The sequence below is a fragment of the Periophthalmus magnuspinnatus genome, chromosome 16 (genome assembly GCF_009829125.3).
Source record: "Periophthalmus magnuspinnatus isolate fPerMag1 chromosome 16, fPerMag1.2.pri, whole genome shotgun sequence".
Lineage (NCBI taxonomy): Eukaryota > Metazoa > Chordata > Actinopteri > Gobiiformes > Gobiidae > Periophthalmus > Periophthalmus magnuspinnatus.
The window spans coordinates 15,444,089-15,456,176 of NC_047141.1; the positions used below are offsets into that span (position 1 = coordinate 15,444,089).

General features: G+C 42.4%; 1 protein-coding gene across 1 annotated transcript; it reads right to left on the reverse strand.

Moving 5' to 3' along the window:
* Positions 1-9,522: 9,522 nt before the first annotated feature.
* Positions 9,523-12,004, reverse strand: LOC117383605 (gastrula zinc finger protein XlCGF57.1). The gene is made up of 2 exons (XM_033980809.2): positions 11,350-12,004; positions 9,523-11,168 (listed from the first exon to the last, which is right to left on the reverse strand). The coding sequence occupies exons 1-2, from the start codon at positions 11,681-11,683 to the stop codon at positions 9,793-9,795; spliced, it is 1,710 nt and encodes a 569-aa protein (XP_033836700.1). The 5' UTR covers positions 11,684-12,004; the 3' UTR covers positions 9,523-9,792.
* Positions 12,005-12,088: the final 84 nt, after the last annotated feature.

Sequence of the window (12,088 nt, forward strand, 5' to 3'; positions counted from 1 at the left end):
GCCACTTGTCAAATGTTTTTGGTTCAGTTAACAATATCAACAAAATATCACCTGCTATGAAATATTGTTATTGCTTATTGCACTAAATGGCATAATGCACACACAAGCAGTGCGCTCTATACTGCAGTAGAGGGTGATAATGAAAAACAGTGCAGGTAACGGTGTGCTGTGAGAAGAGCTGCAAAGCCAGGTGCACTAGCCTAAAGCTATTTGCAGGTCTTAATCTGAGTGGAATGAGCCGTGAGAGAAAGGAGGAACTAAAGTCCGCTGACTAACAGGTCTCTACTGACCCCCCTGAGTCCGTCTGTACCACCTCTCACCTCTTCCTCTCCCTCGTTTCCTCTCGTCTTCCTCATTACATCCCTTGGACCGCTTCTTTCAGCCTTCTCCATCTGCAAAACAAAGTTACCTGGCATTGACGGGACTCTGGAGGGCGGTGGTAGAGAAAGGTGCGAGTCACCCCCAGCTTAGTGTAAGAGGTAAGGAGTGAAAAAAAAAGCATGAAATAAAAGGGGAGTGGGGAGATTGAAGCGTTTCTAATTTAAATAAACCCTTTGGCAGACTGAAACTGGCAGCGAGCTTCCCCTGTGCTCGTGAGGAAAAAGACGATGGAGGGAAAGAAAAAGGGGAAAAGAGGGAAAGGAGAGATGGATATAGAGATGTCTCCGTGCTGATTTGGTTATCCGCATGGGAGAGTTAGGGGGCCAGAGGATAGCGAATGAGGGACTATAGGGGTTGAAGTGGTATAAGATAGGGAACTAGATAGGGGAGAAGGAGAGGGGACACAAATAATAGGAAAAAAACACTGACAAGATACAGGGGTTAAGAGAGGGGAGAATGGGAAAGAGCTGTGAAAGTTAGGTAATGGAGAATCGCGCCGGTGAATAGATAGAAGTGTGATCCATCTATCCAGGAGTTCATCCAAGAGAGAAACACACAGGCAAAGACAATAGGTGGAAAAAAAAAAGAAGAAAGTAAAACAAGGTCTCTCTCAGCAGTGGGTCCGATCATCAGTCTCATCTCATCAAAACTTGCCAGAAGTTTTTTGGATGGATCCCAGCGCCACTCAACTGGAGGCTGCGCACTCTTCTCCGTCACACTGTCTCCCCCTGTCTGTCCCTCTGGCTCGTCACAGCAGTGGCCAGCTCACCGGGCGCGCCACTCTTAATGGGCTGAGGGGGGCGACGGCTGCTGTAATCTAAAGTCTCACCGCGGGACGCCTCAGGATGCCCATTTGGCCTGTTGGCTGTTGGTTATGTTGGTTAGGATGGGTGAAGGGTGACAAGAGGAAAGCCATACAGCCTGGAGAGGGAGAGAATGGAGAGAGAATGACAAACATTTTTACACTGTTACACTATAGAATGTGTCTAAGTTTATTTCATGATAAAAACATATTTCTGTACATAGCAAAATATATGTATGCAGGGGTGTGACATCTGATAGCATAACTGTACTAATATAGTGGATAAAATCTATTTATTCTGGTCATAATGCATTTCACAACATTGTCAACCTTTGTATTTGTAGACCAGTCATCTTTATTTGTCAGGGGGTGGGATATGGAGGTGAAGAGTGGGTAGAGACATTTGGCAAAGAGGAATCAAACAGAAATTCCCTTCTGTTAAAGCAAAAAGTGAAGGAATTTGAAGTAACAATCGGCATTGTTCAGCATCATTGTCGTGTTGTATTGTAGAGATTTCTTTGACAATAAAAAACAAAAAAAAAAAAAAAACTTGTGCTATAGTGTCGAAAATGTACTGAAGCACTTGAATGACAAACAGCCCACTTGCAACTGGAAGCTTACCGCTGCACCTTAAATGGGTTTTCTTTAGGGTTGCTAATGTCACCTGAAGGTCACAGAGCCATATATTTTAGTTCACCCCAGATCAGCAAACATAATATCAGATTAAGCACTGTGGTCATATGCATATAAACGGACTGTTACAGGTGTATAACAGCATCAACCAGAGAATCAGGCCTTGTCACCCTTGTTGACATAAAATGACAAGACGCGATTACGCAGTGCCTGGATTAAAGCTGCATGTGTGCGACATGAGTGTGGCGTGCATAGGCCCACAGGTAGGGGCCAAGGCTGGATAAAGGGAGTGAGGGAGGGAGAGGAGGAGAGGTAGGCTACCCCCCTCTCCTTTCCTCCTTCAAACATACACACCGAGAACTGGCTCCGGCTCTGGCTTCGCTGGAGTGAAGAACCATAAATCTTCATATAGCGGCTGTTTTGATTAATGCAGCCGAGTCGAGCTAGGGGGCTGGACCTATCCCATTATGGCCTAATGGAAGATGGAGCGGCGCTGTCTCCACCACTAGGCCCCTGTCATTTGTTCCACTTTGCAGTCCATTTGGCCGAGAGACTACAAGCCACTCCATCAAAAATATTTTCAGAGTTAATTTCCGCCCGCTTAATTCGCCTTGATTCGGATTGCGTATCGAATGGCAGGATCGATTTTCGCCTGGCGTCTAAATTAAATAAAAGAGAGGGGGTATACTTTAAGTCTGCGTTTTCGTTCTTTTCCATTCCATTCTTCCACCTCTTTTCCAGCCATCCTTTACCGCGGGACTGCTCATTCCCTTTTTTTTTCCTACGATGCATCTCATTTCCTCCTTTTTCTCAGATTTTGATTGTGCGGGAGGAGCAGGAGGAGGTCCAGGTCTGATGGTAGTTACAGATGAAGGGAAACCTATTGAAAAGAGCAGCCCTAGTAGATAGATTTATGGATTTGTCATAAATTACGGAGATGTAGACTTGTATGCTCCTTAAGAGAAATAAAGCAAGAAATCCTCATGTGACAATGGCCTCAAAGCAAATGTAAAGACTACATTTGGAAAACACAATTGGACATGCCTACAGTGGAAAAGTGAGGTAAATTAGGGGCATCAGGGTATTGAGGGGGTGAAAAATAATAAGGGGAAAGTACAAAAAAAGAATTGAAAAGGGGCAAAAAAACAGTGACAAATTGGTGGAGTGTGTCAAGAATTCCCTTTTAGATTTAAAGCTGCATGTAGCCTATCGTCATATCTTTCCAGAGTAATTTATTTTCTCATTTCTCCTCCTCACTCTCCTCAGTAGCCTTCTCTCACTGTGTGTGTGAATTTATCTGGTAGTCACGTGTGCCGTGGAGGAAAGGGAGGAAAGAGGGGGGTCAATAAAAGTCTCTGGCGACAACTGTTTCCCCCAACGTGCTCTCGTCTCCTTCTTGCATTATCTCCCCTGCTTTGCTTTCTATTTGTTTATTCACTCGTGTGCATGGCTCCTCCTTATTTCCTCCTCCTTCGGCACCGCTTCCTGTTCGAATCCTCTCTCATATCACTGGGTCTACACGCCTATACCTAGTACCTCTCCAGAGAGCTGTATTGATTTTATTCTCCCACTAACAGCAAACCCCGTGCTTTGAAATTACAAAATCAGGAAGCTGTAGGATCCATCTCTTGTATCCAGCTCAGAAATGTTTCGATAACGGGCAGAAAGTTCTCAGAGGCTTACAAGTTGATAATGAAGGCCGCGGGTATGAGCTTTGGCCCAGGAACAAGAAGTAGTGTTTGTACAATGCATTGGTCAAAAAAATCAACAAAGAATTACAGATGGATTGATTTGTTATGTTTGGATATACAGATACGCACACAAAGTTGACTCAATGATACAGATTGATGGACGTGAACTGGTCTGGAAGATTGTAAATTGGCTGAAATATTGCGTGTTTTAGGCTATAGTTTTCTTCAAGCATCATATACATTAGCCTGTACTTCACATAAGATTTCCTATAACAACACCAGAACATAAAACATATTTAGCGAGCCACACCCGGCAATGCTGAACACTACAGCAAAAGAAGAGATGACCGAAGAGCTTGTCCCCGAAACAAGTATTTTAAAAGGGCAAATGAAAGACTATCCAAAAGAGGCATCCACCATGTTCTTGTGATGCAAAAAATCTTTCATAAAGCTTTACATTTACAAATATCCAGGAGCTATGATTACAAACTGTGCTATGCCTACCCACTAAAACAACTTAAATATTCAATGGTAATGGTATATCTCTGCCTCACAGCAACAAAATTGAAGATTTTGAATCCTTCAATCCTTGACCGGTTTAGCTTCATCTCAAGGATTTGCTTAGGGAATTTTGGCATCATTCCACCACTCAGAGCCCATATGATGGAAAACATAAATGCAGTTGCTTTTGCATATTGTTTTGGTGTATGATATCAGACCTGCAAGCCATATTCTAGGGTGTACCCCATGTTAGGACCATTAAGGCTTGGAATCACTAAAAAACGTCTTAATTTAAATGTCTAATGGGTGACTATCTAGTGTTGCATTTGTATGGGCTATAGAAGATAATTATTTATAACAATGATAGAAGTGTTAATAAATGCAGTGCCCAAGTATGTTCTATCACATACATGAAGAACAACTCAGTGTATTGCCACTGTCAATCTTAGGAGGCTGATAAAATGAAGGATCTATGTGCTTGGGGCATCCTTAGGGGGTCTACACTTCCATGGCAAACAGGACTGATGACCAACCCTCCCAGCAATACGCCTTGTTCACTCAGCCCCTTAGATATCAGTGTCTCCATTTCAGTCGCCACATCTGTTATTGTCTGATTCTTAAGAAAAAAGTGGCTGAGCAGAGCATAATGAAATCAAAGCCCAACACACACAGTACTCGCCTCTGGTAAGAAACACACTGTGTCAATATTAATCTCCCTGACAGAAAGTCGAAATGTGGCATCTGTCACACATCATCTTCCCTCTCTGCTGTCTTTTGCTGGAGTGGAAAAAGATGGAGAGGACGTGGTTTTGGTGGGAGTGAAGAGGGGGAAGTTGTTGGAAATTGAGGACGTGGACCGTAAAGGGCAAAGACCATTTTTTATATGCAAAGAATATGATCGATCATATTAGATGATCTATTTGTTAATAACTCCACATGTAGCATTTATGTCCATCTTTGAGGCAGTATTTTCCCAATGTGTCTTTAAAGTGTATATGAGGTTTTTGTGATTTTCAAATTATTACTTAGATTGGTGGGGCCAGTACCTGTGGTAAATATTCATCGTGGTTTTACATGAGTTAAGTGGCAGTTTATGGGAAAAATACGTGAGACGCACTAAGATACAAGAAGTAGACTATGTCACCAGTAGCAAAAAGTGTATCCAAAATGCAGTAACAGTTTACACGCCCTTGTTAACAATATGGTAACAGAGAGAATTTAAGTTTTGTAACTATGAAAATTATTTTGTGGTGGCCAAACTTTTCATTTAAAACGCCTCTCCCGCAGCATCCAAGTGCTTATCAGCCTCGATCACCATTTAACTTTAGAGCAGGCAGGTCTATCAGAGAGGTTAATTAAATGCTAATTAAATGCTCATGTTAACTGTATGGGGTGTTGACAATGCCATTTCTGAAGATTATTTCTTAAAATAAAAACTTCAATGACATAACATGTGACATTTTTTGAACAATCAAGACAGCCACTGCATGTGTGGTACATCGAAATAAAGCCTATAGAACAATAGAAGTGTCAAAACATTCACTAAAAGCATTTAAGACAGTAGTAGCTCAACCCCCCGAGCTCACAGGCTTTGGTATAACTTTTGACCGCGATACTTTGGCAGATGTTTAAGAGAAAATTCAAGGTCAAATTGCAACAAGTCAGACTGAGAAACTGGCTCGTGGACTGGAGGGCATCAGAATCAAATGTTCTCCTGACATGAAGCTTAGGGGCAGCAATCACAACAGAAAATCTAGTGGTGATGAGATAGAAAATGTCCTCCTGTATTTCATCAACTTAAGTTTTTTTCATGTATTTCCGCTATCCTTTATTTATCCTTCAATCACCCTAGCCCCTCTACCCCTTTTCAGCATGTTATCTCCCTCACCCCCACTCCACTCACCCAACACTTTTCCTCTCTTTCATCCTCTTTCCATCTGCTTCCTCGTCCTCCCACCATCCTTTTTGTGTCTCTTGTCTTTGGGACATTTCTCTTAGTCCTCTCTGCCCCTCCCTCTCTCTCCCTCCACCCTTCTCTTTCCCCTGTGATGAATGAGTCTGTCTGTTGGGTGCAGTTCATATTTACTGAGCAGGGAGGGCACACTGTCAGTCTCGGGCGCTTGCCACATCTCTATCCCTTTCGCTAAAGAGACAGAGGGCGCAAGAGGTTACAGCGGGATGAGAGGAGGAGGGAGGTTGTGGTCAAAAGATCCACTCCACTGGTCGCCACTGTGCCAAATGACTGGTTGGGTCTTGGCCGGCAGAGTTTCTTTTTTTGTTATTGTGAGTGTTGGTTAAGGGAGAGAGAAATCTTCCTCGCCTCTTTACTAACCTGTCAACGCGGTGATACTAATAGGGAATAAACAGTGTTTTTCAATCCCTTTATGTGTAACTCCTCAGCCCACTCTCCACATGATTTAATGGCGCTTTTCTCGTCTTTCTTTGTGTGAGCCATGCTTTTAGGCACATTTGGACTTGAGACGAGAGGAGTAAAGTCGCTACCAGCCGCAGCTTTCGAAAGGCCCACAAAATACCCGGTTTCATGTACGCCCACATGCACTAGTGTGTTGCGGAGAGAGTCAAACAGTGTGTTTTGACCCGTGTTCTGACCCCTTCATGAATGAGAGAAGTGCATGTGAGCCTGCCGGAGCCCAAAGGGACAGACCGAGAGCCGCAGCAAAACCCTGCAGAGCTACCTTCTCTTCCCACACACTGACCTCCGAGGCCAGCCAACACCAAAACTACCGTAGCGCGACGACACCAGTGACATCCAGCGCCAACGCACACAGGGCGTTCCACTGCCAAATTGACAAAATATAGACAGTAAATACAAGGAAAATTGGATAGCTCAAATTACATCACAAAAAGAAAATCCCTGCAACTGGACCGTTATAGGATCCAATATGGGGTAATTCAATCCTCTCACTGTCACCTAAAACACTACCAACAGTCTGTCAAGAGGTGAAGATTGAAAATGTGTTTTGCCACTTGGTATTGCAACAAGGAAGCATTAATAAATGTTTTTTGTTTCTATTTGCAGCTGCTATATGGGCTCATGTGTGCCTACGTTAAGTCTGGTGGCACAAAATGTCCTTAAAACACTGATATTATGACCAACAAATGAGAGTGGAGGAGAAATAAGAGCTCGGGGAGGTACAGTCGAAAATTTTAAATTAGGGAAGGAAAGCATCACACTATAATCAACAAAATATTGCAGAAAATTGCACAGAGGAAAGGTGAAAATTGGATATGGGTGAAGATGTCTAAGGTGGGGAGAAAGCCTGTAAATGTGAAAACAATGGCTGATATCAAAACGGATGGAAATAAATAAAGGGCCCTATGGACAAATCAGTGCTGCACAACATCCCTTTGTGGCGGTAAAAGCCATCTTACGCAGACAAATGACAGGCTTATGATCACTGAGGCGCTGCTTGTTTACTGCAGCCTCTGTGCACAACCCACAACCACACACATATCCCAAGTTCATGAATGAATGAATAACTTTCTGGCTTCCCTATTCTCAGTAAGAAACTTGCCTTGCACAGGTATCCATTTCCCCCTGGTGACCAAAGAGGAGAACTGCTGTTTCAGTGTGGATCTGGGATGGTAAGACTCATGTACTGTGGAGCTGGAACAGGCCTTTGACGGTGATGTATCCGGCTATCTGGCACCAAACGATGACACACTGCACAGAGAGAGTAAACACTAACACCTTCATTTGCCAGGATACAATCTCTGCTGCCTTGTTTTTGAGCGCAGCATTGCCCCCCTAACTCCAGCCCTAGATCATATTTGTCCATCTGACTCCCGCGACGATGGAACATTCCAAAAAGGGCTGCCATGCAATCTATCTCAATTTTCTGAATCTATTAACTTTCTTTGTGCGGCCTGCCTCTCCGGGAGCCCGATCTTTAAAAACCGTGGTTGTTCAACAATTATGATAACTGCAACAGGGGGAATTAGAGGATCCACCCATTCATCTCCCTGCCCCTCCTCCGCACAGACATGACGCGGCTAAATGAAAAATGGACACGCTTTAAGAAGTATTGATTCTAGCTTTAAACAAAGGTACAGTCGATATTATTTACTCCTAAATATATCTTTGTTATCTGTGCAGGAGCCGTAGTTACTGCTCTGTCCTCGTAATTGCGGACATAAAAATAATAGACCAATTCCCGTAGAACTGGCCGAGACAAGTTTAGTTTTAGTCCTTGTTCCAGTGACGCATAGAATGTGAGAAACGCCTTTACAATTAAGTAAAATCACCTTTAATACCAAACAATAGAATTAAAAACAAAATATTCCCCAAAAATATTTGCACTTTTACAGGTTTTTCTATTGTTACATTGGTGCACTTTCATTCATTTGCAGAAACTTCCATTTGGCTTAATTTTAAGGGGATGCATTATGTGGCCTAATAGACTTTTATGAGCTAACAGCAGTCCCTCATCCCTCCCTCATCCTTTGCTTTCTCCAGTTTTGAGTAATGCTGTATTGTCCTGTGTTTGAGGTTTGAGTGCTTGGAAAATGTTTTCACTTACCCCCTATCTCCACCCACTGGTCTGTACTTACGTGAGGTTACCTATACAAATTTTGACTCTGGGGTCACTAGGAAATGTAATATTTCAACAATATAAAGAGTCAGTTCTGTAGTTTTGAACAGAAATTGAATGGATCCTGTTTAAAGCTTGTACTTTTCTTTTCACAAGAATGAACATGGTTAGACCTACTTAAATTGACCATTTGTCAATTGTATCCATGTTTAAACATGCTTGCCTAATCACAGGTGGTCAGGTTTGCCTGGAATATTCCACAGTATAGCAGTTATTTAAAGCAATCACATCACCATGGAGACTAGCAGGTGGCAAACCTACCACAAGAAAACTGACATAGTCCCCCTTTAACAGTTAACAAACTTTGTAAATTGCAATTAATTATACGTACACTTCAAAACATGTTCAACATTATATTAAAATTCTAAAATGAAAAACAGCTTTTTGTTCTTCAGACAACCTAAATGTTACTTGCATTTGTGTTCAAGAGAACACAGCCACTGCTTAACACCAGAACAAAAATAAATAAATAAATAATAATAATAATAATAATAATAATAATAAAATGTGGTAACATAAAGCAATAGTTTAAACAATGAGTGCTGGCAATGTCATCATGAATGAAAGAGGACAGAAGTTAAAGTGCCTAACAGAAATAGCTGATTATTTTCACTTAAAATATATATTACTGAGTTCATTTCATAATTGCAATGTTTCTACTGTAAAGCGAGGGACAATTGTATATACTGGCCAATTAAAGCCATAAGTAACAAAAATATAAAATGTATTATTAATGCCTTTATTAAAGCTACCATCTGTAAGATGTATTTTTTAACCAGAAGTTGGCAGATGTCACCCATCTTTAACTGAGCAGGGCCAAAACTACTTTCACTTGGAAGGTGTATAAAAGGGCTGTAAGCTAGGCCAACCTCAGGTCATAAGATTAATGTAGTAACACAATGGGATTTGATATCTTCAACTTTATTAATGGCATGACATGTACAACAGAAACTGAACTTAGTGCAGCATCATTCCAAGTAAACCCTTGTGTAGGTCACACGACTTGCACTCTACACATCCAGTACAAGTTTAATTTTATTTTTTCTATGCATCATTAGCTCTGAACTTCATATAGGTTAATACAAATGCTCACTACATAGTTATGAACAGAAAACAATAATATGAAGTATGCTTTACATGACCTACATCAGAGTACTTCTGATCTCCAGCTTCAGTAACATTTTGCCATGTGCCCAGAAAGGTGATGAGAACGAGCAAACCTACGGCGGCAGATGGGACAGGCGTAAGGTTTTTCTCCAGTATGAGTCCTTGTGTGGGCTTTCAGATGGCCCGACAAGCGAAACGTCTTCCCACATTCTTCACACGTGTATGGGCGCAGGTCAGAGTGAATCCTGCGGTGCTTGCCCAAGTCACCAGAGGAAGTGTAACATCGATGGCAGTCTGGGCATTCAAAGGGCTTCTCTCCTGAGTGGATTCTCTTGTGCTTCACAAGGTCTCCAGACTGCACAAAACTCTTGTCACACTCATTGCACTTGTAGGGTCGCTCTCCCGTGTGAGTGCGCTGGTGGTTTCTGAGATGTGTGAGACGAATGAAGCGGTTTCCACACACCGTGCAGTGGTATGGCCGCTCGCCGGTGTGTGAGCGCAGGTGTTTTCGTAAAGCTCCGATTTCTCCAATCTTAAGCCCACAGTCCCCACACTGATGAGCCTTCTCTGTATTGTGCACTTTACTGTGAATTCTCAAGTGTCTACTCATTCGAAACGTCTTGGAACACACCGGACACACAAAAGGTTTCTCATTAGAATGAGTTTTTATATGTTGATTTAGACTTGCCTTTAGTCCAAATTCTTTGCCACATTCTGAACAGGAGTAATCTTTCTTGCCTGTGTGCGTGGTCATGTGGTTATTAAGGTGATGTGAGCGTAGAAAGGTCTTCCCACAAACCTCACATTTGAAAGGCCTCTCCCCGGAGTGTATTTTCATGTGGTGACTCCAAGCACTACGCTCCACAAACCTCTTGCCACAGTCCTTGCAGACATAAGGTCGGGCCCCTGTGTGAGTGCGCATGTGTACCTCGAGGCTTTGAGGTGTACCCAGTACTTTACCACATTTGGGGCATCTCACCCCCGTGTCCACACAGATCGGCTTATCTTCACCTTCCTCATTGTTGGATTCATTGCACAAATGAGGCCCTTGACCCCAGGTATTTCTAAAGCTCTTCCCACAATCAGCACAACTGAGATGCCCATCTCTTGTAGTTACAGACATATCATGCCAACTCTGGCAATGATTTTTCAGATTCTTTAAATATTGAAAACTGCGGGCACAGGTTGGACATGGGTAGAGTCTTCGAGGTGGGGGAGAAGGATGAGCTGCCTTGACATGGTTTCTAAGCTCCACTTTAGACAAGAAACTGTTGTTGCAGACAGTGCAGGCATGTTTAGGCAGATCTAGTGTTGAAAGACAATTTTTTCGAAAGTTTTCACGATATTGTTTTTGATGGACCCACTTGACATGCTTCTCTAAAAAGCCATGGTCAGTGAAGGAAACATCACAGTATGGACATGGATAGAAGTCTGATGATTCTAACAAGGAAAAATACAAACAGGTTATTTACCACCAGGTCAAATACAAAAAGTAAATTCTTGTTTTCCAAAACAAATTATTAAAGCTATTCAGCATGTACTTGAATCTACCATTGCTTTTTGTTTGTGGTCTCAATGTCGAATCTTAACTCTAAACACTGTTTAACATCATCACTCTTACCTGAGCAAGCTTCTTCCTTTAAGTCGACGGTTTGGGAGCTGCTGCAGCAATCCTCCTTGTCCCACTCTGGGTCACTGTTCTCCTCTTTTACCCTGGTCCCTGGGTCTTGCTTGTTCGTCGAAGTCCAGCTAGATTCATGATATGTCGGGTCACATCTAGCGGACAGACCATCAGAGTTTGAGTCCAGTGTGTCTCTTATTTCTCCGTTTTGTCCATCGTCGATTTCATGCAGTTGAGGTTCTTCTTTGATGTGGATATCAAGATCACCTTCACTGATGCTCGTCTCATTGAGATCTTCCTCTAGCTCACATTTTATATTCTTGACTGTTGTCATCTTTTAGAATGTCAATTGTACGATATGGATCATAAGGAAACAATGCCGTAATTTAACATTAAGATGAAACACAAAAAATGTCAAAGTTGTTTGTTTATTCATATTAGCACACTCTGGTTAGATGTGCTAGCTTTGGCTAAGTTGCTAGTTGCTCACGGTGCGTCAAACATACCACGTGCGTGCAGCTACAAACAAGAGTAGTTCGAATAAAGACAACACCAACCAATGTGACATGGATCCATTATTTGATTCATTGAATATGGCCATTTTTTCTGCAGGCCATACGAAGGAGCTTCCTGCGATATAAACACAGGAAGACGAATATACTTCCTTTAGATTTTAACCAATCAGAGGAGCAGGTCCTTGTTGCCCAGGTAACAGCAGCGAACTGTTAAAGGGACAGCA

Coding starts and splice junctions, on each gene's coding strand:
- LOC117383605 (XM_033980809.2), bottom strand. CDS start 11,683: ATGACAACAGTCAAGAATATAAAATGTGAGCTAGAGGAAGATCTCAAT. Junction 11,169..11,349: donor AAAGGAAGAAGCTTGCTCAG/GTAAGAGTGATG, acceptor TTTCCTTGTTAG/AATCATCAGACTTCTATCCA.